This window comes from Somniosus microcephalus, unplaced genomic scaffold, assembly GCF_052327205.1.
Source record: "Somniosus microcephalus isolate GS21.2 unplaced genomic scaffold, FLI_Smic_1.0 scaffold151, whole genome shotgun sequence".
Taxonomy (NCBI): domain Eukaryota; kingdom Metazoa; phylum Chordata; class Chondrichthyes; order Squaliformes; family Somniosidae; genus Somniosus; species Somniosus microcephalus.
In genome coordinates, this window is record NW_028225338.1 from 131011 (window position 1) to 158274 (window position 27264).

A 27264-nucleotide genomic window follows, 5' to 3' on the forward strand; every position below is an offset into this window, starting at 1 on the left:
GCATGGGCCGTAGGTGGTCTTGACTGCGCTAAAGAATCCACTGACGTAGTGGTTGTCAGCTAGCTGCTGGATCTCCTGCGCTTTCTCCACCCACCATCTGTTCTTCAGGTCACGAGTTTTTTGTTGGACCTCGGCCTTCAGGCGTCTGTAGACCTGCTTTCTTGCTCTCGAGTTCTGTTGCTGTTTCCAGATCAGAAATGCCGTGCGCTTGTGACTTATTAGCTCCTGGATCTCCTGGTCATTCTCGTCGAACCAGTCTTGGTGTTTCCTGGTTGAGTGACCGAGCGTCTGTTCACAGGTGCTGATTATGGAGACCTTGAGTGCAGAGCAGATGCTGTGGGCACTCTGTGTCTCTGCATCACTGGGAGTCATCAGGTTGTTTGTGAGCCACAGGCTGAATAGGGCTTTCTTAGCAGTGTCCTTGAGTGCTCCAGCGTTAATTTTCCAGCTGCCAGCACAGGAGCCATCTGTACACCACTGAAAGCGAGATCCTTTGCCATCCTTGACAATCCATTGCAATCCTTTGCTCTCTTTTCCCGCAGTCTCCTGTCTTCTGCTGTTTAAGTTCCCCTGGCTCCAATATTGGGAGCATTTTTATCCCTAACTGCAAGTTGAAGCTGCAAGGTTAAAGTTGTCTGAGCCAACTGCCCACCCCCCGACCATGCCTGCCATTGATGGTGTCTGTCCATTCACTTTCACAATCCATTGATGGTGTCTGTCCATTCAATTCCCAATCCATTGTTGGTATCTGTCCATTCACTTTCCCAATCCATTGATGGTATATGTTCATTCAATTTCCCAACACCTTGATGGCATCTGTCCATTCAATTGCCCAATCCATTGAAGGTATCTGTCCATTCGCTTCCCCAATCCACTAATGGAATCTGATCATTCAATTTCTCAATCCATTGATGATATCTCTCCATTAATTTTCCCAGTCCATTGACCGTATCTGTCCATTCACTGTCCCAGTCTATTGATGGTATCTGTCCATTCACTTTCTCACTCCATTGATGGTATCTGTCCATTCACTTTCCCAGTCCAAGTGTAAGGGCGTCGGTTACGTGGAACCAGGAGCCTGTGTTCGATCCCTTTGTCTATCTGCTTTTAGACTCCAATCATTAATCAAATAATTTTTGCTAGGCTTATTATTCGGCCCGTGTCCATCTAAGCTGAAAGGTTCAGACTACCCGAGTAAACTTTGAACATTTTGCTATTCTTCCGGAGCCACACCCCAGGAGTGGCAATCTGTATTCATCATACTTTAATTTCTCTTTTCTATCGCAGGGAGACAGCCAAATAGCGAAACTGTTTTCCAGATGTTAGTTATTACGAAATTAAATTAATTTCCTCAAACATTTCCTCCTTCATCGTAAGTTCCAACTGATTGATATTGCTCGATTCATCGACTGCATCCAATCTATTGATAATCCCCCACAACATTGACGATTTTTAATCGATTATTGTTTGCCAATCTATAAACGGTTCTCAGTCATTTCGCTGTGGCCGATCCATTGAAGATTCCCAATCAATTCATGTTACCCAAAACATTCATGTTTCCCATCCAATATGTTTCCATTTAAAAGTGAGAAATACGATTCTATTTTCATTGGGTTGAATACAATCTCTTTAACTGTGCGGTTGGATCTGCCAGTGCAATAGCCAGGGATCGTCTCGGGCTGATTTTCACTGAATTTACACAGGAAATTCAGCCAGAAAATGGCTCAGGTCCCGTTTCATTCATTTCTGTTGGTTTGCTGATTTATTGGGAAAGCCTCCTGATCATCAGCAAGAAGTGTAAATAATGGACAGTGGGATTAAATCTGAACAGACATTGAGGTAACAATATGGAAGATTCATAGATTTAAATGTTCTTACTATTTAAATGCGGACTAATTAAACACTCAAACAGCCGAGACGCATTCAAACATCAGATTAATCGATGATTAGAAACATAGAAACATAGAAGATAGGAGCAGGAAATGCCATTCGGCCCCTCGAGCCTGTCCCACCAATTAATCAGATCATGGCTGATCATCCACATTCAATACCCTGTTCCTGCCTTCTCACCTTATCCCTTGACCCCTTTAGCCTTAAGAAATATATCTAAATCCTTCTTGAATATATGTAATAAGTTGGCCTCAACTGCCATCTGTGGTAGAGAATTCCACAGATTCACCCCTCTATGGGTGAAGAAATTCCTCCTCATCTCAGTCCTAAATGGCTTACCCCTTATCCTTAGCCTGCGACCACTGGTTCTGGACTCCCCCACCATCGGGGACATCCTTCCTGCATCTAGTCTGTCTAGTCCTGTTAGAATTTTATAAGGTTCAATGAGATCCCCTCTCATTCTTCTAAACGTTAGCGAATATAAGCCTAATCGAGCCAATCTCTCTTCATACATCATTCCTGCCATCCCAGGTATCAGTCTGGTGAATCTTCGCTGCACTCCCTCCATGGCAAGCACATCCTTCCACAGATAAGGCGACCAAAACTGCACACAATACTCAAGGTGTGGTCTCACAAAGGCCCTGTGCAACTGCAGCAAGACATCCTTGCTCCTGTACTCGAATCCTCTCGCTACGAAGGCCAGCATACTATTTGCTGCCTTAACCGCCTGCTGCACCTGCATGCTTACCATCAGCGACTGGTGCACAAGGCCACCCAGGTCTCGTTGCACTTCCCCTTTTTCCAACGTATTGCCGTTCAGATAATAGTCTGTCTTCCTGTTTATGCCATAAAAGTGTATAACCTCGCATTTATCCACATTATACTGCATCTGCCTTGCATCCACCCAATCATTCAACCTGTCCAAATCATACTGGAGTTTCTCTGCATCCTCCACACAACACACACGCCCACCCAGCTTTGTGTGGTCTGCAAACTTGGAGATATTACATCTAGTTCCCTCGTCTAGATCAGTAATCTATGTTGTGAATAGTTGGGGTCCACGCACCGATCCCTGCGGTACCCCACTAGTCACTGCCTGCCACTCAGAAAAAGACCCGTTTATTCAAATCTTTGCTTCCTGTCTGCCAGTCAGTTATCTATCCAAATCAGTACCTTACCCGCAATCCTATGTGCTTTAACTTTACACGCCAATCACTTATGCGGGACCTTATCGAAAGTCTCCTGAAAGTCCAAATACACCTCATCCACTGGTTCTTCCTTATCTATCCTACCAGTTACATCCTCAAAAAATTCAAATAGATTAGTCAAGCATGATTTACCTTTGGTATATCCATGTTGATTTTTTCTGATCCTGTCATGGTTTTACAATGGCTCTGCTATTATATCTTTTATAATGGACTCTAGCATTTTCCCCACTAACAATGTCAGGCTTACCAATCTATAATTCCCTGTTTTCTCTCTACCACCTTTTTTAAATAGTGGTGTTACATTAGCTACCCTCCAATCCATGGGAACTATTCCAGGGTCTATAGAATTTTGGAAGATGACCAACAATGTATCTAGTATTTCTAGGGCCACTTCCTTAAGTCCCCTAGGATGAAGATTATCAGGCACTGGGGATTTATCGGCCTTCAATGCCTTCAATTTCCCTAACACTATTTCCCTACAAACACTGATTTGATTCAATTCATCCGTCTCATTAGACCCTATGTTCCCCAACATATCTGGAAGGTTATTTGTGTCCTCCTTTGTGAAGAGAGAACCAAAGTATGAATTTAATTGGTCTACCAATTCATTGTCCCCCTTGTCCATGTTGGTATCAACGACATAGATAGGAAAAGGAAGGAGGTTCTGCTGAGGGAGTTTGAGCAGCTAGGGGCCAAATTAAAAAGCAGAACCACAAAATTCGAATAGATTAGTCAAGCATGATTTACCTTTGGTATATCCATGTTGATTTTTTCTGATCCTGTCATGGTTTTACAATTGCTCTGCTATTATATCTTTTATAATGGACTCTAGCATTTTCCCCACTAACAATGTCAGGCTTACCAATCTATAATTCCCTGTTTTCTCTCTACCACCTTTTTTAAATAGTGGTGTTACATTAGCTACCCTCCAATCCATGGGAACTATTCCAGGGTCTATAGAATTTTGGAAGATGACCAACAATGTATCTACTATTTCTAGGGCCACTTCCTTCAGTCCCCTAGGATGAAGATTATCAGGCACTGGGGATTTATCGGCCTTCAATGCCTTCAATTTCCCTAACACTATTTCCCTACAAACACTGATTTGATTCAATTCATCCCTCTCATTAGACCCTATGTTCCCCGACATATCTGGAAGGTTATTTGTGTCCTCCTTTGTGAAGACAGAACCAAAGTATGAATTATTACCTGAGCCACGAGCAAATTTGGCTAGGACAAATAAAATCAGAGAGTTAAATGCGTGGCTCAAAGACTGGTGTGTGAGAAATGGGTTTTGCTTCCTGGGACACTGGCACCAGTACTGGGGCAGGAGGGAGCTGTTCCGTTGGGACGGGCTACACTTGGCCAGTGCTGCGACTAGAGTCCTGGCGGATCATATGACTAGGGCTGTAGAGAGGGCTTTAAACTAACTAGTGGGAGGGGGGAGGTTCCTAGAGAGCAAATAATAAAAATGACAACAGAGAAGGTCATAGACTTAGGTAGCAGTGGGGAAATTGAAAACCAGAGCGTGTCAGGAAGGGGCAGAAGGTATGGAGTAAAAGGTAAAGTAATAAAAAGGGCAAAAGGAGGAACTAAGTGTCACAAAACATCTTTGAAAGTTCTCTATCAGAATGCACGTAGCATTCGGAACAAAATAGATGAATTAATGGCACAAATAACTACATATGGGTATGATCTTGTGGCCATTACAGAAACATGGCTGCAGGGTGACAATGCCTGAGAATTAAACATGCCAGGTTATTTAACGTTCAGGAAGGACAGGCAGGAAGGAAGGGGAGGTGGGGTGGCTATGTTAATAAAGGAAGGAATCCCTGTAATACAGAGAAATGAAATTGGGTCAAAAGATCAGGATAATGAAACAGTTTGGGTGGAGGTAAGGAATAATAAGGGGAAAAAAAACACTAGTGGGCGTAGTCTAAAGGCCTCCGAACAGTGGCAACTCTGTTGGACGGAGTATCAATCAGGAAATAGTAGAGGCTTGTAATAAGGGAACATCTATAATTATGGGGGATTTTAACTATCACATTAATTGGACAAATCAAATTGGTCAGGGCTGCCTTGAGAATGAGTTCATTGAGTGTATTAGGGATGGGTTTCTTGAGCAGTATGTAACAGAACCGACCAGGGGGCAAGCAACCTTAGATCTGGTCCTGTGTAACGAGACAGGATTAATTAAAAATGTCCTAGTAAAGGATCCCCTTGGAAAGAGTGATCATAACATGGTTGAATTCCATATTCAATTAGAGGGTGAGAAGGTTGGATCTCAAACAAGCATGCTAAGCTTGAATAAAGGAGACTATGAAGGTATGAGAGCGGAATTGAGTAGAGTGGATTGGGAAAATAGATTAAAGGGTAAGTCGATACATGATCAGTGGTGTATATTTAAGGAGTTATTTTACAACTTCCAAAAAAATATATATTCCACTGAGAAGAAAAGGGTGTATAAGAAAAGAGAGCCATCCGTGGATAAGTAAAACATTAAGGATAGTATTCGACTAAAAACCAGGGCATATAAGGTAGCCAAATCTAGTGGGAGGATAGAGGATTGGGAAAACTTTAAAAGACAGCAAAAAATAACAAAAAGATTGATTGAAAAACGGGAGATAGATTATGAAAGTAAATTAGCACAAAATATAAAAACAGATAGTAAGAGTTTTTGTAGTTATATCAAAAGTAAAAGGGTGGCTAAAGTAAATGTTGGTACCTTAGAGGATGAGACTGGGAAATTAATGGTGGGAAATATGGAGATGGCAAAAACACTGAATGAATATTTTGTATCAGTCTTTACAGTAGAAGACACTAAGAATATCCCAACACTGGACAAACAGGGGGCTAAAGGGGGGGAGGAGCGAAACACAATCAAAATCACTAAGGAAGTGGTACTCGGTAAAATAATGGGATTCAAGCCAGATAAATCACCTGGACCTGATGGCTTACATCCTAGGGTCTTGAGGGAAGTGGCGGTAGGGATTGTGGATGCATTGGTAATAATTTTCCAAAACTCCCTGGACTCGGCAAAGGTCCCGGCAGACTGGAAAGTTGCTAATGTAACACCCTTATTTAAAAAGGGCAGTAGACAGAAGGCTGGAAACTATAGACCGGTTAGCCTAACATCTGTGGTAGGTAAAACTTTGGAGTCCATTATTAAGGAGACAGTAACAGGACATTTGGATAATCATAATTTAATAGGACAAAGTCAGCATGGTTTTATGAAGGGGAAGTCATGTTTGACAAATTTGCTGGAGTTCTTTGAGGAAGTAACATATAGGGTGGATAAAGGGGAACCAGTGGATGTAGTGTATTTAGACTTACAAAAGGCATTTGACGAGGTGCCACTCAGAAGATTATTGCTTAATGTAAAAAATCACGGGATTGGGGGTAATATTCTGGCAGGGATATAGGATTGGCTATCTAATAGAAGGCAGAGAGTTGGGATAAATTTTTCATTCTCAGACTGGCAATCCGTAACTAGTGGTGTTCCGCAGGGGTCCGTGCTGAGTCCCCAACTCTTTACAATCTATATTAACGATTTGGAGGAGGGGACCGAGTGTAACATATCAAAGTTTGCAGATGATACTAAGATGGGAGGGAAAGCAGTGAATGATGAAGATATAAAAAACCTGCAAGGGGACATAGACAGGCTAAGTAAGTGGGCAGAGATTTGGCAGATGGAATACAATACTGGAAATTGTGAGGTTATGCACTTTGGCAGGAAAAATCGTAGAGCAAGTTATTATCTTAATGGCAAGAAACTGGAATATACTGAAGTACAAAGGGATCTGGGGTTCCTGGTGCACGAAACTCAAAAGGTTAGTATGCAGGTGCAGCAAGTGATTAAGACGGCCAATGGACTGTTGGCTTTCATTGCTTGGCGAATAGAATATTAAAATAGGGAGGTATTCCTTCAGTTGTACAAGGTATTGGTGAGACCGCACCTGGAATACTGCGTACAGTTTTGGTGTCCATACTTAAGAAAGGACATACTTGCTCTCGAGTCAGTACAAAGAAGGTTCACTCGGTTAATCCCGGGGATGAGGGGATGGACATATGAGGAGAGGTTGAGTAGATTGGGACTCTACTCATTGGAGTTCAGAAGAATGAGAGGCGATCTTATTGAAACATATAAGATTGTGAAGGGGTTGGATCAGGTGGATGCGGGGAGGATGTTCCCAATGATGGGTGAAACTAGAACTAGGGGGCATAGTCTTAGAATAAGGGGCTGCTCTTTCAAAACTGAGATGAGGAGGAACTAATTCACTCAGAGGGTGGTAGGTCCATGGAATATGCTGCCCCAATAAGCTGTAGAAGTTACATCATTACATAAATTTAAAACAGAAATAGACAGTTTCCTAGAAGTAAAGGGAATTAAGGGTTATGGGGAGCGGGCAGGAATTTGGAAATGAGTCTAGGTTCGGATCGGTCATGGCCCTGTGGATAGCGGAGCGGGCCCAGGGGCCATGTAGCCTGATCCTGCTCCTATTTCCTGTGTCTAATTCTGTTAGATTCAGGAGATGGTTCTGTGATAGTGGATTGGCAGTTAGGATCAGATCAGCCATGATCTTATTGAATGGCGCAGCAGGCTCGAGGGGCCGATTGGCCTACTCCTGCTCCTATTTCCTATGTTCTTATGTTCTTATAAATTCCCCTGATTCTGACAGCAAGAGACTGACGCTTGACTTCACCAATCTTTTTCTCTTTACATATCTATAGAAGCTTTTACAGTCAGTTTTTATGTTCCTTGCAAGCTTACTCTCATATTCTATTTCCCCCCACTTGATTAATTCTTTGGTCCTCCTTTGCTGAATCCTAAACTGCTCCCAGTCCTCAGGTTTGTTGCTTTTTCTGGCCAATTTAAATGTCCTCTCCTTGGATTTTACGCTAACCTGAATTTCCTTTGTTAGCCACGGTTGAGTCATCTTTTTTGTTTCATTTGTATGCCAAACAGGGATGAACAAATTCTGTAGTTCATCCATGCGAAGTGTAAATGTTTGCCATTGCCTATCCACCATCAACCCTTTAAGTAACGTTCCCCAATCCATCCTAGCCAACTCGCGCCTCATACCATCATAGTTCCCTTTATTTAAATATACAGGACCCTCGTCTCTGAGTCAACTACTTTACTCTCCAGCTTAATGAAGAATTCTATTATACTTTGTTCGCTCCTCCCCAAGGGGCCTCGCACAACAACATTGCTAATTAATCATTTCTCATTACATAATACCCAGTCTAAGATGGCCTGATCTCTAGTTGGTTCCTCGACATACTGGTCCATGAACCCATCCCGTCTACATTCTAGGAATTCCTCCTCCACAGTATTGTTACAAATTTGGTTAGCCCAATAATTATGTAGATTAAAGTCACCCTTGAAAGCTGCTGTGCCCTTATTGCACGCATCTATAATTTCCCGTTTAATGCCATCCCCAACCACAGCATGAATGTTTGGGATTCTGTATAAAACTCCCACTAACGTTTTCTGCCCCTTGGTATTTCTCAGTCTACCCATACAGACTCCACATCATCAGAGCTAATATCCTTCCTTACTATTGTGTTAATCTCCTCTTTTACCAGCAATGCTACCCCACTTCCTTTCCTTTTTGCCTGTCCTTCCTGATTATAGAATAGACCTGGATGTTGAATTCCCACCCTTGGTCACCCTGGAGCCATGTCTCCATAATTCCAATTACATCATATCCGTTTACATCAATGTGCACAGCAAATTCATCTACCTTATTACGAATGCACCTCGCATTAAGAGACAAGGCCTTCAGGCTTGTTTTTTTTAACATTCTCAGTCCTTTTAGAATTATTATTTACTGTAGCCCTGCTTGATTTACATACTTTATTTCTCTGCCTTCCACTTTTGCTTTTCTCCTTCCAGACTTTTATTTCTGTCCCTACTTCCCTTTCCTCCGTCTCCCTGCACAGACTTCCAACCCTCTGCCATTTTATTTTAAACCCTCCCCAACAGCAGTAGCAAACTCTCCCTCTAGGACATCCGTCCCTGCCCCGCCCAGGTGCAAACCGTCCAGTTTGTACTGGTCCCACCTCCCCCAGTTCCAGTGTCCCAGGAATTTGAATCCCTCCTCCTTGCACCATTATTCTAGCCACGTATTCAGCTGAAATATCCTTCTATTAAAACTATTAGTAGTGGGGTTCTAATTCATTGGATATTCAGTCTCATGCCATAAACACTCGGACACCTAGTCTGAAGAATACGCTTTGGGCCGGGTCTCACAGGGTAACTTTGTTCAGTATTAATTACTGTTCTCGTTCATATTGTACAGAGAGAGAGAAACAAACAGATAGACAGACAAGGACAGAGGGACATACATATAGAAATTAAGAAGGTGATATGGAAGAGAATGAGAGAACGAGAGAAGCATATGAAAAGACTGGAAGGGCCACAGGGACAGGCGAAAACAGACAGATAAAGACAGCAGAGAGAGACTGATAGAGACAGATAGACCGAGAAAGATAATTACAGACATAGCGAATGCAAGGAAGAATGAGAATTGGAATAAAGATAGAAAGGAGAGAGAAATGGAATGAGGTGGAGATACTACTGCTGAAAAGTGGCAGAATCAAGAAGGTGTGAATAATGGTTTGGAGGTGAGGGACTGATGTCCAGAAACAGAGGGAGAACTGGGATAGAAAAATTACAGAACGTTAGCTGGATAGAAATAACATGTAACTGAGAAACGGTACAACAATGGAAAGCTTATTGGAAAGAGCTGATTGAGGGAAAAGTAAACAGAGAAAGAGAGTCATCTATAGAGAGAGACAAAAACAGAGAGTCAGAGAGTGACAGGAGAGAGAAACAGACAGAGAGGGGGAGAGAAAGTCAGAAGGAGGGAGGGACAGATCGAGACAGACAGAGAGAGTCAGAGAGTGAGACAGAGCAACAGAGAGTCACAAGTAGCCAGGGGTGAAATTTAAAGGTAGACAGGACTGAGACAGAAAAACAGAAAGAGAAAGAGACCGACAGAAGGACAGATGGGACAGAGAGAGAGAGCCAGAGAGACATAGGATAGAGACACAACTGCGTTGCACATTTCAGAGTAGAACTTGTTGGCAAAGAGGTGATGCAGATGTTGCCTGGAATGTCAGGCTTTCTGTGGCTCGTGGCCCAGATGTGTTCATCGGGTCTATAGGTGTCTCATCACCAATTGTAAAACAGTTGGATTTCGGGGCTTCCCAATGCGTAGTTTACAAATTTCCTGGTAACCACAAAATATGTATTTCCTGCAAAAATTGTGTGATTCGCTGATTTAATTTTCGAATCTGGAGTTCTCTGCACGGTATTGCTACAGTCTGTGAAATTTACAACAATGGGGAAGGCTTTAAAACAGAAAACAATATAGTGACATTTATATTTTGACATACTCTAGATTGTTAAAATATTATGATTTCTCATTCAACTTTGCTGTATCCAAAGTGAAGATGTAGTGACAGGTTCTGGCTACGAGGCAACTCTGTGAATAGAGTTGCTGATGTCTCCCATCTCAGTTGTCACCTTGTATTCAAGGAATAACATATCCATTACCTAGTGATCAGCAGCAGCAAGGGAATATTTAAGTTATTTTTTACGTTGTTTTTTCACTTCGGATGTGAGCACCACTGGCAATGCCAGACTTTATTGCCCATCACTAGTTTTCCTTGAGAATGTGGTGGTGACTCGTCTTCTTGAAGCGCTGTAGTCCGTGAGGTGCAGTTACTCCACAATGCTGTTTGATAGGGAGTTCCAGGATTTTGAACCAGCGATGATGCCAAAATGATTATATATTTCCACGTCAACATGGTGTGTTCATTACAATGGAAATTGTAGATGATGGTGTTCCAATGCAGCTGCTGCCCTGTTCCTATATGCAAGATGTCGCGAGTTGGGCAGGTGCTGTCGAATTAGCCTTAGCGTTTTGCTGTTGTGCATCTTGTAGATGGTACATACTGAAGCCTCAGTGCACCAGTGCTGGAGAGAGTGACTGTTTGTGGATGGGGTGTCCTTCAAGCGGGCTGCTTGTTCTGGATTGTGTCGAGTTTCTTCAGTATTGTTGGAGCTGCATCCATGCAGACAAGTGGAGAGTAATCCGTCACACTCCTGACTTCTCTCTTATGGGTGCTGGATAGATATTGGGGAGTCAGGAGCTGAGTTATACGCCGCAGAATACCCAGCCTCGCACCTGACTTGTAGTCACATAATTTATCAAGCTGCTCCAGTTAAATTTCTGATCACTTGTGACCCCTAGGATGTTGGTTGTGGGGGATTCGACGATGGCAATGCCATTGAATGTCAAAGTGCAGTGGTTTTCACTTTTGGAGGTAGTCATTGCCTGGCATTATTTGGCGTGAATGGCATTCGTCAATTATCAGCCCAAGCTTGGATGTTGTCCAGGGCATGCTGTATGTGGGCATGCACTGCTTCTTTAGCTGCGCAATAGCGAATGCAACACTGCGAAATCTTCAGCGAAAATATGCTTAGTCTGACATTATACCAGTGCGAAGGTCATTGAAGAAGCATCTGAAGATGCTTGGGCCTAGGACACTGCGCTGTGGAACTTCTGCAGCTTTGTCATGGGACTGAGATTATTGGCCTGCAACAACCACTCTCTGCTAGGCAAGATTTTAGCCAGTGGAGAGTTTTCACAACCATCTTCATCGAATTCAGTTTTGTTTGGCTTTCTTACTGCCGCACTCAGTCTAATGCTTCATTGTTATCAAGAGCAGTCATTCTCACCTCACCTCTGGAATTTATATATGTTATCTATGTTTGGACAAAGGATGTAATGAGGTCTGGAGCTGAGTGCTCCTGGTGGAACATAATCTGAGAATCGGTGAGCAATTATTGGTGAGTAATTGCAGCTTGATGACACTATCGACACCTTCCGTCACTTTGCAGATGGTTGAGAGTCAGCTGATATGGCGATAATTGGCCGGACTGGGGCCTAGAAATTCAGTAAGGCCCCGCCAGGTCTTTAGCGCCCGAAATTTAGCGCTCGCCCGGATTCCCGTAGCGCCCGCCTGAAATTCAGTTGCGGCACCCCAAGACAGAGACGGGCGCTATTGCAGGGTTTGGCTGCCTCGCTTGGGGCGATGAAAGTCAATTGCAGGCATCCAGCTGCCGCTGCGGCACCCGATGCGGTGCGGCAGGCTGGGGTACTGCAGGCCTCCTCCTTCTCTTAAGGAGGAGCTGCCTGCAGCCGTGAGATCGCCGCTGGATTCCCCCGGCAAATGAGCCCGGCACCACGGAGAAGTGCCGGGCTCGCGGGAGTCAGACACCAATGCCGCGGGGGGGGGTGGTGCAGGAGTCCGGGGAGGGAGGTGCGGCCAGGCGGCCGCCGGGAAAGCAGTCGACCGCCCCTCCACCTTTATGCGCCGGCCTCTCGGAGCTGCAAGGCACCATTTTTCAAACGCTGTTTGCGGCTGCCACAGGCGAGGCGGCCGCAACTGAATTTGGCGGTTGGCACTGAATCACATTGGAACCGGGGCGCTGCGCACACCGATGACATCATCAGTGCCGGCGCAGCGCTACCGGCTAACGCTGATGTTAGGGACCAACTGAATTTCGGGCGCTAAAAAACTTCCGGCACAAACCACTCTTTAGCCAATAAGTGGGCGCAAACGCGACTGAATTTCTAGGCCTGGATTTTTAAATATGTGAAATGTTAGCAGGAGTAGGCCATTCAAGGCTGCTCAGGCATTCAATAAGATCAAGGCTTTGTAACAATTTGATGCAACCGAATGGTTTGCTAGACCATTTTTGAAAGAGTCAAACACCTGGCTTTGGGTCTTGTGTCAAATATATAGGCCAGAACCAGAAAGAACTGCAAATTTCCTTCTCTTAAGGGCATTAGTGATCCAGTAGCGCTTTTACAACATTCTGTTAGCTTTCATGGTCACAATTACGTGAGACTAACTTTATATTCTCGATTATTTGGGGGGATTTGAACTCACATCTAGCAAGATCATCAGTCGAGGCCTAGGGAATCCTACTCCAGTAACATAACCACTATGCTACCGCACCTGTAACTGTAAGGTCAGATTGCCGGTGGTGATCCCAATACTAATATTGCTGGTGGTGATCCCAATACTAACTTTGCTGGTGGTGATCCCAATCCTAACATTGCTGGTGGTGATCCCAATACTAAACTTGTTGGTGGTGATCCCACTACTAACATTGCTGGTGGTGATCCCAATACTAACATTGCTGGTTGTGATCCCACTACTAACATTGCTGCTGGTGATCCCACTAGTAACATCGCTGGTGGCGATCCCAATACTAACATCACTGCTGGTGATCCCAATCCTAACATCGCTGGTGGTGATCCCAATACAAAACTTGTTGGTGGTGATCCCACTACTAACATTGCTGGTGGTGATCCCAATACTAACATTGCTGGTGGTGATCCCAATACTAACATTGCTGGTGGTGATCCCACTACTAACATTGCTGGTGGTGATCCCAATACTAACATTGCTGGTGGTGATCCCAATACTAACATTGCTGGTGGTGATCCCAATACTAACATCACTGCTGGTGATCCCACTACTAACATTGCTGGTGGTGATCCAAATACTAACATTGCTGGTGGTGATCCCAATACTAACATTGCTGGGGGTGATCCCAATACTAACATTGCTGGTGGTGATCCCAATACTAACATTGCTGGTGGTGATCCCACTACTAACATTGCTGGTGGGCTCCCACTACTAGCATTGCTGCTGGTGATCCCACTACTAACATCGCTGGTGGTGATCCCAATACTAACATCACTGCTGGTGATCCCAATACTAACAACGATGTTGGTGATCCCACTACTATCATTGCTGGTAGTGATACCAATACTAACATTGCTGGTGGTGATCCCACTACTAACATTGCAGGTGTTGATTCCACTAGTAACATTGCTGGGTGAAAATCCCGAAATTATCATTAATTGTTGTGTCGCTGTTCTAACATTAAATGTGGTTGTGGAGTAACACCTCCCAAACTAGCGAACTCTACCACCTAGAAGGACAAGGGCAGCAAGCGCATGGAAACAACACCAACTCCAAGTTCCCCTACAAGTCACATACCATCCTGACTTGGAAATACATCACTGATCATTCAGTGTTGCTGAGTCAAAATCCTTGAACTCCCTCCTTAACAGCCTTGTGGGAGTAGCTTCAGCACATGGAGTTCAGCCGTTCAAGAAGACGGTTCACCACCACCTTCTCAGGGGCAACTTGGGAGGGGCAATAAATGCTGGTCTTGCCAGCGAAATTAAAATACTGACCAAACCGAGTAAAGGCAACATATTTCCTTCACTGAAGGACATCAGTGAACCAGTTAGGTTTATATGACAATCCAGTAGCTTCATCGTCAACTTTAATCATGTTATTTTTTTCTGATTTATTTAATTAACTGAATTCAAATTCAGCAAATTGCCATCTGTGCGATTTGAGCTGTCGTCACAGGATAATTAGCCCATGTTTCTGGATTACTGTGTCAAAAACTTAACTACCATGCTAAAGTAATCTGTTACTGTTACTGAAAACATTGTTGTTTTCAATACTTGACTATCCTCATTCATTTATATCACCCAGTCCATCGACTTTACCAATCATTTATATATCCCAGTCCATTTACTTTTCAACCCATTGACAGATCATCGTCCATTGACTGTCCCAATCCATTGATATGACCTAATCCATTGACTTTCACAATCCATTGATATGAACCAGTCGATTGACTTTCCCAATCCACTGAACCTTCAATAGGCCTTTGATAAGTTACCACAGAGTACACGTGTGACTAAGTTCAGACCATGTGGAGACAGGGGCAAACAGCAGAATGGAAAGTTAACTGTCGACACAGCAGAAAACAGAGAGTGGGGGATAAAGGTATTTACTTAGACTGGCAGCAGATGGAAAGTGATGTCATACAGGGATCGGTGCAGGGACCACAGCTGTTCACCATTTACACACGTTGTTTGGACTCGAGAATCTGAAGTGCAATATTAAAATTTGCATTTAACTCCGAATTGGAAGGTATAGTTAAACTGAGAGGCAGGTTGAGAAAGCAGTTAAATAAAGTTTACGGGATACTGGGCAGCATAAAAAGATTAATAGTGTACAAAACCATGTAAATTATGATGAACCTGTATAAAACACTGGTTCGGCCTCAACTGGAGTATAATTCCTAATTCTGGGCACCGCACTTTCAGAAGGATGTGAAGGCCTTAGAGAGCGTGCAGAACTGATTTACGAGAATGATTCCAGGGATGAGGAACTTCAGTTACCTGGATAGTCTGGAGAAGCTGGGATTGTCCTCCTTAGAGCACAGAAGATTGAGAGGAGATGTGATAGAGATGTGCCAACTCATGAGGGGTCAGGACAGAGTAGATAGAGAAAAACTGTTTACATTGGCAATAGGGTCGAGAAACAGAGGACACAGATTAAGGTAATTGTCAGAAGAACCAAAGGCGACATGGGGAGATACTTTTTACTCAGCAAGTGTTTAGGATCTGGAATGCAATTCCTGAAAGTGTGGTGCGAGCAGACTCAATCACAGCTTTCAAAAGGGAGTTGGATAAGTTTCTCCAGGATAAAAAAGTGCAGGTCTCCGGGGAAAGGGCTTGGGAGTTGAACGAGCTGAAGTGCTCTTGCAGTGGCTCTACGGGCCGAATGGCATTCTTCCATAAGAACATAAGAAACAGGGGCAGGACTGGGACATTTAGACTTTCGAGCCGGCTCCGCCATTTAGTAAAGATTCTACCACATTTCCACTTCTGTAACCATTCTATGATTCTATAATTCTGAGGAAGATAGCAATAACATACAATAAAATGGTAACAAACTTGCAGGATGTGAGTGTAAATGGCCAACTAATTTCAGTATAAGAATGTGATGTGCTGTATTTTGGTAGCAGTAATAAGGAGGCCAAATACTCCGATAGAAAAGTTATAATAAACTTGTATAGACACTTGGTTAGTCCACCCTTGGTGAACTGTGCACAGATTGGACTCCATCTTACAAAAAATGATATTGAGGCCTTGGCGAAGGTGCAAACAGACTGGGCTTGCGGCAGGTGGTGAGACAACCAACACGAGGGAAAACCTACTTGACTGAGACGTTATAACTTTCTGGAACAACTGAACAGGCAGGGATTATTTTCCCTAGAAAAGAGAAGGCTGAGGTGTGACCAAATAGAGGTTCTAAAATTATGAGTTGCAGACGTAGAGAACATGTTTCAACCTCTGGGGGTTATCCGAAAATAGGGGTGATAAATAAAGTGAGTCACGAATAAATAAGAAATGAATTCAGGATTAACTTCTTTATCCAGAGAGTGTTTAGAATGTGGAAGTCGCAACCACACGTAGTATGTTGAGGCGAATAGCATTAATGCATCATAAAGGGAGATGGAAAAGTACCGGCTAGCAGTCAGAACCCTAGCTCTGTGTGCGGGGATGTCATTTCATATAATAACATTGAAAATTGTTGAAGATCTGGAGTCTGGCTTCTGGAGTTTGACATCTGGAGTGTGGCGTCCGGAGTCACTGATAAAGCGTTGAGGCTTTGCAGTGATCAAATGATAAGCTATTGTTCTTGTAATCCGCAGAGTGCGGGATGCTCCCCCATTCTTGCTTGTGTTGTTTTTGAATATTTTAGGTGATCATTTCGCTGCAAGCCTGCAAGGCCAATTTACCCTTTCTGGGGTGCAGTGCAATAAGCCGAAAGAAGCATAGCAGGTGGGGTCTAATCAAAGCTCGAAACAACTCAAGCATAACTTGCTCCATTTTATATTCCAGCTCGCATGAGATAAATGTTCACATTCCTTTAGCCTTTTTGACTGGGCCACGAGCACCTTATTTAACAAACATTGGCGCGGATTTTCCGGTGCTTTTGACCACGGACGTGGTTGTAAGTGCCCCAAATGTTCAGAGTTTCCGCATGTAATGTGCATGCGCGATAACCCGAAACTCGAGATCTGTCAAATTTTGCTTCACAGAGCATGCGCATCTGCAGAAAATGTAAATTCGCTGGCACGGAGTTGGGCTCTTTGTGCAACGAGTGTATAATGAATGCCCATCAAACACAAACAGGAACAAGCATGTGTAATGCCTTGTTTTACCAGGATAAGTGTGTAAATATATATTTAAATATTTTTAAAATCAGTTAACCATATAACAACCTTTAAAATTAGTTTATGTTATTTTTGGCCCCTTGAAAATGTTTACAGTTATTTTTCAAAGCAATTAATTTTTATTTTAAATGGTTAATTAAATTGTATATTAATTCATTTTGGACATATGATGATTTATTTTCAGAGATGTGAAAGTGTGTTTTTTGGGATTCCTATTATGCTTATGGGGAGTCCGTACGTAAGTGGGATCCCAATAAGCAAATTGGAAATCACCCTTTTTGATTGGGTGGGCCGGCCCACATGATCTCAGGAATGGTTACGTACCGCATGCACCCCTGGGATATGTCGGCCTTCACTCAGGGATCCGCCTGCAGGCCCAGGAGCGGGAGTCTTCGAAGGGAGGGAGGCACCAGGTAGGTGTGGACTTTACTTGCAGTTCAGACCTCATTAAATACAATGGGATCTTGCGTGCTACTCACGACGTTTATTTCTTTAGCAAATTTGTGGTAAAGTAGAATGTTTTTAAGTGAGATTTCCTAGTGATATTGTAGTTATAGTACAAGTCTGCTTTGGATGATATGTTGGCTGAAGACATAGGTTGTTAGGTTTTGAATTAATATATAATGTAAACCACTGAATCTGTTGAAATATAGTTGACTACACCACCAGCACTTTAATTATATTTTCCGTATTAACAATCCTATTACAAACATACAAAGGTTAAGGAATATCCGGGACCTGAATGTGTGCGTGACCCTGGTCTTAATCCATTCGATAAGTTGGACCATGACGAGCTGTTTCACCTTGTCCAGAACAGGTGCACCAGAGGGCACTGTGTGTGATTGAAGGGGGGTAAAAACAAAACTAATCACTGGAAAGATTGTTTCAGTGGGCGACGGTCTATCTATGGAACAGGATTCCATCCTAATCCTTATAATTAAAACTAGACGACAGGGGAGTTCAGGGGAACAAGAGCAGCAAAATTAGAAATAGAATAAAGGGGAATTTAGGAGAACAGAGTAAATATTTAATTAGAAATGGAGAACAGTAAAATTAAGTGCAATAAATTAACCATTAATTAGAACTAGAATAAAGGGAATATAGGCATAATATAGGATAAGGGGTAGGCCATTTAGGACTGAAATGAGGAGGAATTTCTTCACCCAGAGAGTGGTGAACCTGTGGAATTCTCTACCACAGAAGGCAGTAGAGGCCAATTCATTAAATATATTCAAGAAGGAGTTGGATATATTTCTTCAGGCTAAAGGGATCAAGGGGTATGGGCAGAAAGCAGGGACCGGGTACTGAATTTGGATGATCAGCCATGATTGCATTGAATGGCGGAGCAGGCTCAAAGGGCCGAATGGCCTACTCCTGCTCCTATTTTCTCTGTTACACAAGTGGTTTAATTAGAAATAGAGGACAGGGGAAGAAAGCGATTGTTCAATTAGGAATAGAAGACAAGGGGATTCAGGGGAATAAACGAACTGTCTAGTTTGAAATAATATAAAAGGAGACATGGGATAACATAGTAACTGTTGATTTAAAAGTATGGGACTGGGAAGACAGTAACTGTTTATTTAGAAATAGCGGAGATGGGAATGTCACGGAAACACAGTAATTGTTTAATTAGAAATTGGGGTGCATGGAACATAGTAACCATGTATATGGATTTACTTGACAGGGGAACACAGTTATTGGTTAATAACAAATAGAGGGCATGGAATGTCAGGGAAACTCTAACAGTTTAATTAGAAATCGAAAAGCTCAAATGGAGTATAACAACGTTTTAATTATAAACAGGTGACGGGGAATCACAACCACATCAGATTGAATGTGACCCGTTAATGTAATGGTTAATTATTCTTGCCTGTCCTTTCTAATTTACCTATTGAGTTCGGATGATGTGCTTGATTGGCCGAAGACATAGGCTGTTAGATTTTGAATTAATATATAATGTAAACCACTGAATCTGTTGAAATATAGTTGACTACACCACCAGCACTTTAATTATATTTTCCGTATTAACGATTGTATTTGGATGCAGTTGGAACTAAAATATCTGCCTGCTGCCTGACTCCTGCCTTCAATATTGTGGGTCGTCTGAATCGAGATGAATGAGAATATGCTTCTTACACAGAAATGTCCGCAACTGATGAGCATATTCCCCAGAAGTTGGATGTCATCCGAATTGGCCGAGCGCAGGCTCCACGGGGACCTGAAACCATTGTATTTTGGCTTTTGGAGAATGTCAACGTCAAGTGGAACCTTACAGTGACGGCTAAAGTGGACTCTTAATCACAGTTAGTAAATGGAGCCCATTCACAATTAAATTACAAAGGGATTAGTGTAATGTTTTCAATAAGACTCTTGAACATTGGTGTGAGTTGCTATAGATTTATTAAGCACATATTGAATGCAATAGTATTTAAGTATACAATTAAACTTCAGGAATTAGCACCACACCTGATATTGGTTGGGTGGTGAGCTTCTTAGGCTTCTACCAAACCAAATATTCATTAAAACTGCCAGTTTTCATGCATTTTTCTCATTCCCTGTACTTGCCAAGCCAAACAATCCTGCCTTACAAGATTATATCACATTTTAAATAAAAATCCATCTAAAGCTAATTTAATTGACATATGATCGATAGTTTTACTCTTCTTCGATAATATTCGAATTGTACCAATTGATATATTTAGTAGTAAGTCTGTCTTTGTTTCTGTATCTATTGTACTAATTGGAAATGGTGATGGATTGCCCGGATGTTTTCCTTTGCAGAAGTGTCTTCCCTCACCGTTAGCAAATGTTTAAAGGTCCCTGAAATTGATTAATCTGTTTTCAATGTCATGAGTTTAATTAAATCGCTTATGACTTCATCCTGAAACTGGCCATTGCTGCAGCGTCAGTGCTGGCCCAATAGCCCAGTGGTACTTGACGCAGATTTATACTTCACTGCATAACGGGAAGAGACTAATGGTTAACATTACTACAGTAGGTAGACAAACCAATACAGTATAGCATTAGAAGAATTTCGGATGGTCTGATTAACCATTTCCTTACAATGCTCCCTTTGTTGGCGTGAACATATTTAAGGTCAACACTAAACAATTTTTCATCAACATCATATATCTATCTCGACCTATTCTATGGTACAGAAAGCTGCACCTTGATTTTACATATACTCTCGCTCACCAGAGCCACATCAGCCACGTCATGTACTGGTGTCATCAACGTGACTGACCATGCCTTGGGATCCATTCTTCATCAAGCATATCACCTGCTATTTGGTTTATGCACGACATGTCACTTCTGCACACTCAGCGATTCCAAAGATTATGCCATGCGAGAAATTGAATACAAGTCAACCCTTTGATATCTGGCTATCATATCGAAGGACCAGGTGTGTTGGGGTGTTTGATTAGAATCTCCCCCTGCATGGTCCTGATGTTTCGGATAGTGACCAAGCTATCAAATACATTCTTCTCATTGTTCAGTATAAACAAGGACACAGCCATTTCCAATAAAAAGTGAACAATTATCCATCTTAACTACACTTACCTGACTTTCACTAGATTGTGATTTGATAGCAGATTGATGTATCTCGGCGAATGGTACCCAGGTGATTTAAGTTAAGAAGGGCTTTAAATGTATACATAGAAACAGACTGCTTCCATTAGTTGAGGATCAAGAGCTAACGGCCAGAGATACATTTTTCCTGATCGGAGGCCACCTGCGTGCGGAACACTCCGATCAGTAAATATCTACGAACTTACCTGAGGGATCCCAAGGCGCCTACACTTCCAATCCTGGGCCTCTCCAAACACCAAGCGTGCAGGGCCCACCTATCTCAGAGGCGCAGGAAGTTCGCAATCGTCCCTGGGATCAAGTGGGCCAGGCCAGCCAATAGAAGAAGGGAATCTCACTTGATGCACTTGACAGATAGACCTGTCAAATACATGAATGGAGATCACCCCAAAAACACAGTAAAGCTTTAAATGCATTTAAAAACACCATCCCCTTTTTAAACTAAGTTGAAATTGCAATAAATTAAATATTTTAAACAAACATTTATTTTTTGAAAAAAATAAAGTTTTTTATGGGGCTAACAATAAACTTACTTCTTTCAAAAGTATTTTTAAATGATTAATGAGTGAAAAAAACATTTCAACTCTTTTCCTGGTAAAAGCAGGCCTTTCGCCTGCTTTTATCAAGATTCAGAAATCTAAAGGTTTTCTGTGGGCGGAGGGTCTCCAGAAAGCGGAATTCTCTGCCCGCGGATGCCATTTTACAGGGCAGGCAGAGGATCTGTCAAGAGAATCCTTGGCAGATCGGAATTGCCGGTTTTCAGCGCATGCGCTGTGCATGCCTGAAACCGGTATTTCCGATGTCCCTACAGGTGCTTCCACGGCGGCTACAGACCCATAGGGATCTGAATATCCGGTGCAATATATGTTAGAGATTTAGAACAAAAGGTAGTAGGAACCACTTTACACGGTGAGTTGTGAGACTGGAAATAACGGAGGCAGAAATTATGTCAGTATTGAAGTTTAATGTATATAGATGAATGAGTAACAATAGGTTGAAGTGATGCTGACACCGGTTGGGTAAATTGGATAGAACTAATTACTGGGGTGGAGTGTAAACGCCGACAAGGACTGGTTGGAACTTATGGACTGTGCCCCTGTTATAAAATTCCAACATTGTGATGAACAATTGAGATTTCAAGTAAATATCTTTGAACAATGATGGCTAATGTCACATTGACGAGTCAAGTTCCTACTGTCTCCAGCATTAGACACTGATCAGGAGGCAGGGGCCCGTTCTATTGGTCCAGGAGACACAGGGGGCGGATTCTGACGGGGAGACCAGCGCCTGCAACATTCACACCGAAATTACAGGATTACAAATATCCACCATTGTAACACCCGTATTTTCCGATCGCAGGCCTCCCACGGGCGGAGGTCTGCGATCTGGAAACATCTACGCCCTTAGCTGAGTGCTACCGGGACGCACACGCTTCCGCTCCGTGGCCTCTCCAAACTCCAAATGCGCAGGACCCACCTATCCCTTAGACGCATGTAGTTTGCAGTGTCCCTGCGATTACATGGGCCATGGGGAGACAATCAAAGAAGGGAGTATCCCTTCATAAACATTACCGGAAGACATGTCAAATATATGACTGGAGATCATCCCAAAAACATAGTAAAACTTTAAATACATTTTAAAAAATCATATTTTTTAAATGACTTGAAATAACAATAAATTATGTATTTTAAACAAAAATTTTATATTTTGTTAAAAATAACGGAAGTTTTTTATTTGGCTAAAATAACGTTTCCTTTTTTTTGTATTTGTAATGATAAATCAGTGAAATATTTTTGTTTTATTTTTTCAACGCTTACTCTTGTAAAAGCAGGCTTTACTCCTGCTTTTATCAGGCGTAAGAATTATAAGGGTTTTCTGCGGGCGGAGGGTCTCCAAGAAGCGGAACTATCCGCCCGCAGAGGCCCTTCTCCAGGGCAGCCGGAGGATCTGTCAAGACCATTCTTGACAGATCTATTGGTTTTGATCGCGTGCGCTGTGCATGCCTGAAACCAGCATTTCCGATGTCCCTACGGGTGGGTACACAGCGCGGAAACTTTATATATTAATTAAACTGTGGCGACTCTTTCCTTTGCCTGCGGTGTGTGTCAGTTAAAGCTGACGCCTACATGTTCTACTCCACAGCTGAAGTTCAATCATGAGTGTTCTCTTTGAACCTTGAGCGGGAAGTGCGCTGTTTTATGAGAACTGGATTATGTTCACCCGAGCAGAGCAGCAGACATCAAACACAAGGCATAAAGTGGGAGAAATGTTTTCTGTTACCTGTTCATTCGCACAACAACAAACGATTTTCGTCCTAACGGACAGATGGCTATTCTACAATAGATTGCAGTTTGTAATTGAACTCTTGTTAGGACAGGAAGCTTTGATTTTACATTTCATTCTTTTACCAATAAATGTCCAAGGAATTTTCATCACCTGCTTCAGCTCTTCCCTGAATTTAGTTTGAGTTGCTGCATAAATGCACGTGTTTGTACAGGAACTCAAATACAAAAGCATATATCCGGTTTCAGTGGCAACATAGGCAGGGGCTGCATAATCGCCTTTGTAATGCACGGTGCTTGTCAGTCTGGTAGTTATAAAACTAACGACATTTGTCAGCCACAACAGTATAAAACTTCCCGATACACTGAACAGTAAAGTGATGGATTTCCTTCGGTTCTCCATCTCTGGATCGCTCTGATTCTCACTGCTGTGACCCCGGAGACCCCTGCGGGCTCTACTGACCACTAAAATACGTCTGACTGTCAAACCATTAAAAAGTAATATCAAAGCAAAGGCAAACGAAGCAAAACAAATGCTTTGTAACCAGGAAAACGCCACACCTAAAGGCGAAGAAAAAAACGCCACTCTGGAGCGGCAACCCGAGGGAACATTGTTAATGACTTGATCAGATTCATATGCAAAACAAAAAGGGAGGCTCTGTAAACAGATCAGGACAGATACCGTTGTTATAACCGCGGCCGCAGTTCTCACTGTGCAATACTTGGTTTTTAACTTCTCAGTACATATAGCTACAAATCGGTCAAATGTGAACGAGACTGTAAACCACACCGACACATACAGGGCGACACATTGCACGTACATAATGATCTTACAAACGACAGTGTAGTACAGGAATGGATGTGGCAAGTGATAACGTAAAATGCGGTTCACAAATATATTGATGATCATGACCAGTAGATCAGCTGTTGCCATGGCCACCATGTAGACAGAGATACACTTGGAAAGGCCGCAGTTTCCTCGGGAGAGAATCACGATTGTCAGTAGGTTCGCTGTGAGAAAGAGGGAGAAGAGATCAGTAATGGGGACACTCGGATACATCTCACAGGTTATTGTGGGGAAAGGTTCAGATCGGACCCTACTTAGGGTCATAGACACTGATTATTCTCATTAATATAAGCGAGTGTCCTCAACATTTTATTTAAAGTAATGAAATCATTGAACATTCAAAATAGAGGAAGTGAAAATCCACCGTCCCTCCAGCAAACTTCAGTCACGTATTAAATTTTATTCCACGGCAATTAATGGAAAGATATAATTCAAATAAAATATTCAGCTGAGACAAAAGCTTTCAATTTATGTCTAACCGCTGCCGAGAGGATGGGAACACCTTACCGAGCTGCAATTATTTCTCAAAATATTGTTCAAAGTCCCCTGTTTTGTGGAGGTGTCTGCAGTCCGAGGAATTATCAACTTAATTTAGATAGGGAAGAACGGTACAAATGAGGAGATTACTATGGGCACTGAACAAAACTTTCGTTAATGAATTATGAGCTTTTGGAGGTGCCGGGGAATCAGCCTCGCCCTCCCTCAGTATAGGGAGGAATACTGAGCTCCCGGTGCAAACCACCTACCGAGGAGAACAGTGCCTCAGCGGCTGTGCGGACCTCTGCCATTCCCGCATTATATTCATTGCTTATCCCGGTCTCTGCAATGAGGATATTATCGGAATCTGTTACATAATCATTAAAGTGAGATCGTCAACAGCTATTAGGCAACAAGAGACATTGACTTACCGGGAACACCGAAGGCTGCGAGAATATAGTAATAAATGTCCCTTATCTGTAGAATTGCTGGCCGTGCCATTTGTTTGACGATTTGTGTGGATTCTGCCCAGCTGTACGATTTCGTCTGCAGTACATCTGAAGTCAGTAAATGCTCCCAATTTATAGAACAATCCGTGCCGATGAGGTAATCTGGTTACACAATAAGTGTCTTCATTCTCAGTCACTTAACAAACAAGGGGCGATTATATCTTCAGTGCGCCCGGGCCGCCAATGGGGAAATTGAACAGCTCAGTCCATGAAACTGCGCCCATTAAAATCAATGAACGGAAAGTAATAACAGCGGGAATGTGCTCTGTGCATGCCTCGTGATCCCTACAGGGACCATCCTCACGGACATTGCGTTAGGATCTTGGAGTCTCAAATTAATTCGGTGAAATCTTCACTCATCCAGCACATAATTAAAGTTTGTTTTTTACTGTTATAATGGCTGATGATGAATCGGCTCTAGCATTACTGGTGGAGACATTACAATAACATTTCTGGTGGTGACCCTACTCTAACATTACTGGTGGTGACACAACTCTAATATTACTGTTGGTGACCCTACTCTAACATTACTGGTCGTGACACAACTCTAATATTACTGTTGGTGACTCTACTCTATCATTACTATTATAGGTGGTGACGATACGCTAGTATTACTAATGATGATATAACACTAATATTACTGGTAAAGACGCTACTCTAACATTATTGGTGGTGACTCTACTCTAACATTACTGGTGTTGGCCCTACTTTAACGTTACTGCTGGTGACCCGACACTAACAAAACTGCCGGTGACCCTACTTTAACATTACTGGTGGTGACCCTACGCTAACATAACTGGTGGTAACTGTACTCTAACATTATTGGTGGTGACACTACAGTACCATTACTGGTGGTAACTCTAATCTAACATTACTGATGGTGACCATACTGTAACTTTACTGGTGGTGACCATACTCTAACCTTATTTGTTGAGACCCTATTCTAACATTTCTGGTGTTGTCTATACACTATCATTACTGGTGGGGACACTAATCTAACATTACTGCTGGTGACCCTACACTAACAATACTGGTGGTGACTCCTCTCTAACATTACTGGTGGTGACTCCTCTCTAAAATCACTGATGGTAGCTTAACTCCAAAACTATTGGTGGTGACCCTACACTAATATTACTGGTGGAAAGCCAACCCTCACCTGACCAGTGATGACTCATCTCTAAAGTGAGAGGTGCTGGCCCTACTCGAACGTTACTGATGGTGACCCTATGCTAACATTACTGGTGATGATCCGAGTGTAACATTACTGCCGGTGACCCTACTCTAACATTACTGGTGATGACCCTACTCTAACGTTACTGATGGTGACCATAATCTAACATTACTGGAGGTGACTCCACTCGAACATTAATGGCGGTGACCCTACTCTAACATCACTGGTGCTGACCATACTCCAGCGTTACTGGTGGTATGCTACTCTAACATTACTTGTGGTGGCCCTACTCTAACTTCACTAGTCCTGACTTTACTCTATAATTACTGCTGATTATCTTAATCTAACATTACTGTTGGTTCCCCTGCTTTAATGTTGAGGAATCTTGTCTGGTGGGACCCTACTTTAACATTACCAGTGGTGAAATTAACCTATCCAAACTGGTGATGAACGTCATTATCATTACTGGTGGAGGTTCGCATGGCAGCTGCTAATGATTCTGCCATTGCAATTTACCCTTCATCTAGACTCACCTTTTTTTTCTTAACTTGTCCCATTACCATCTCCTTTTGCCTTCCTCCATCATCCCTTTTGTCTCCTAATCCCTTCTGCTTTCCTTCCAATCACAGACCTTCCTTTTTGTGCTTTCCTCACCTCCCCAATCTCCCTGCCCCTACACTTGCTTAAAAACCTTTCACATTTCCAACTTTTTCCAGTTCTGATGAAGGGTCATCCACTTGAAACGTTAACTCTGTTTTTCTTTCCACATATGCTGAGTGTTTCCAGCATTTCTTGTTTTTATTTCAGATTTGCAACATCCGCATATTTGGCTTTCATATTACCGGTATTTTCCCTGCTCTAACATTACTGGTGAGGACTCCTGCGTAACATTATTGGTGATGACTTCTCTCTAACCTGACTTGTGTAGAGCCTATTCTAACATTACTCTTGGTGACACTATTCTCCAATTACTGTTGATGACTCTAATCTAACATTGATGGTAGTAACCCTACTCTAACATTACCGGTTGTGAGCTTACACTAACCTTCTTGTCTGAGATGAAGAGAAATTTCTTCACAGAGAGCTTTGTGAATCTTTTGACTTATCTACCACAGAGAGCTGTGGATGGTCATTCGTTGAATACATTCAAGA

At 42.6% G+C, this 27264-nt stretch overlaps 1 protein-coding gene across 1 annotated transcript; it reads right to left on the reverse strand.

Moving 5' to 3' along the window:
• Positions 1-19632: 19632 nt before the first annotated feature.
• Positions 19633-25099, reverse strand: LOC147082184 (putative G protein-coupled receptor 139). Its single transcript, XM_085980419.1, has 2 exons — positions 24864-25099; positions 19633-24119 (listed from the first exon to the last, which is right to left on the reverse strand). Exons 1-2 carry the CDS (start codon positions 24931-24933, stop codon positions 23161-23163), a joined length of 1029 nt encoding a protein of 342 aa, XP_085836545.1. The 5' UTR covers positions 24934-25099; the 3' UTR covers positions 19633-23160.
• Positions 25100-27264: the final 2165 nt, after the last annotated feature.

Coding starts and splice junctions, on each gene's coding strand:
- LOC147082184 (XM_085980419.1), bottom strand. CDS start 24,933: ATGGCACGGCCAGCAATTCTACAGATAAGGGACATTTATTACTATATT. Junction 24,120..24,863: donor CGCAGCCTTCGGTGTTCCCG/GTAAGTCAATGT, acceptor TCTTTCTCACAG/CGAACCTACTGACAATCGTG.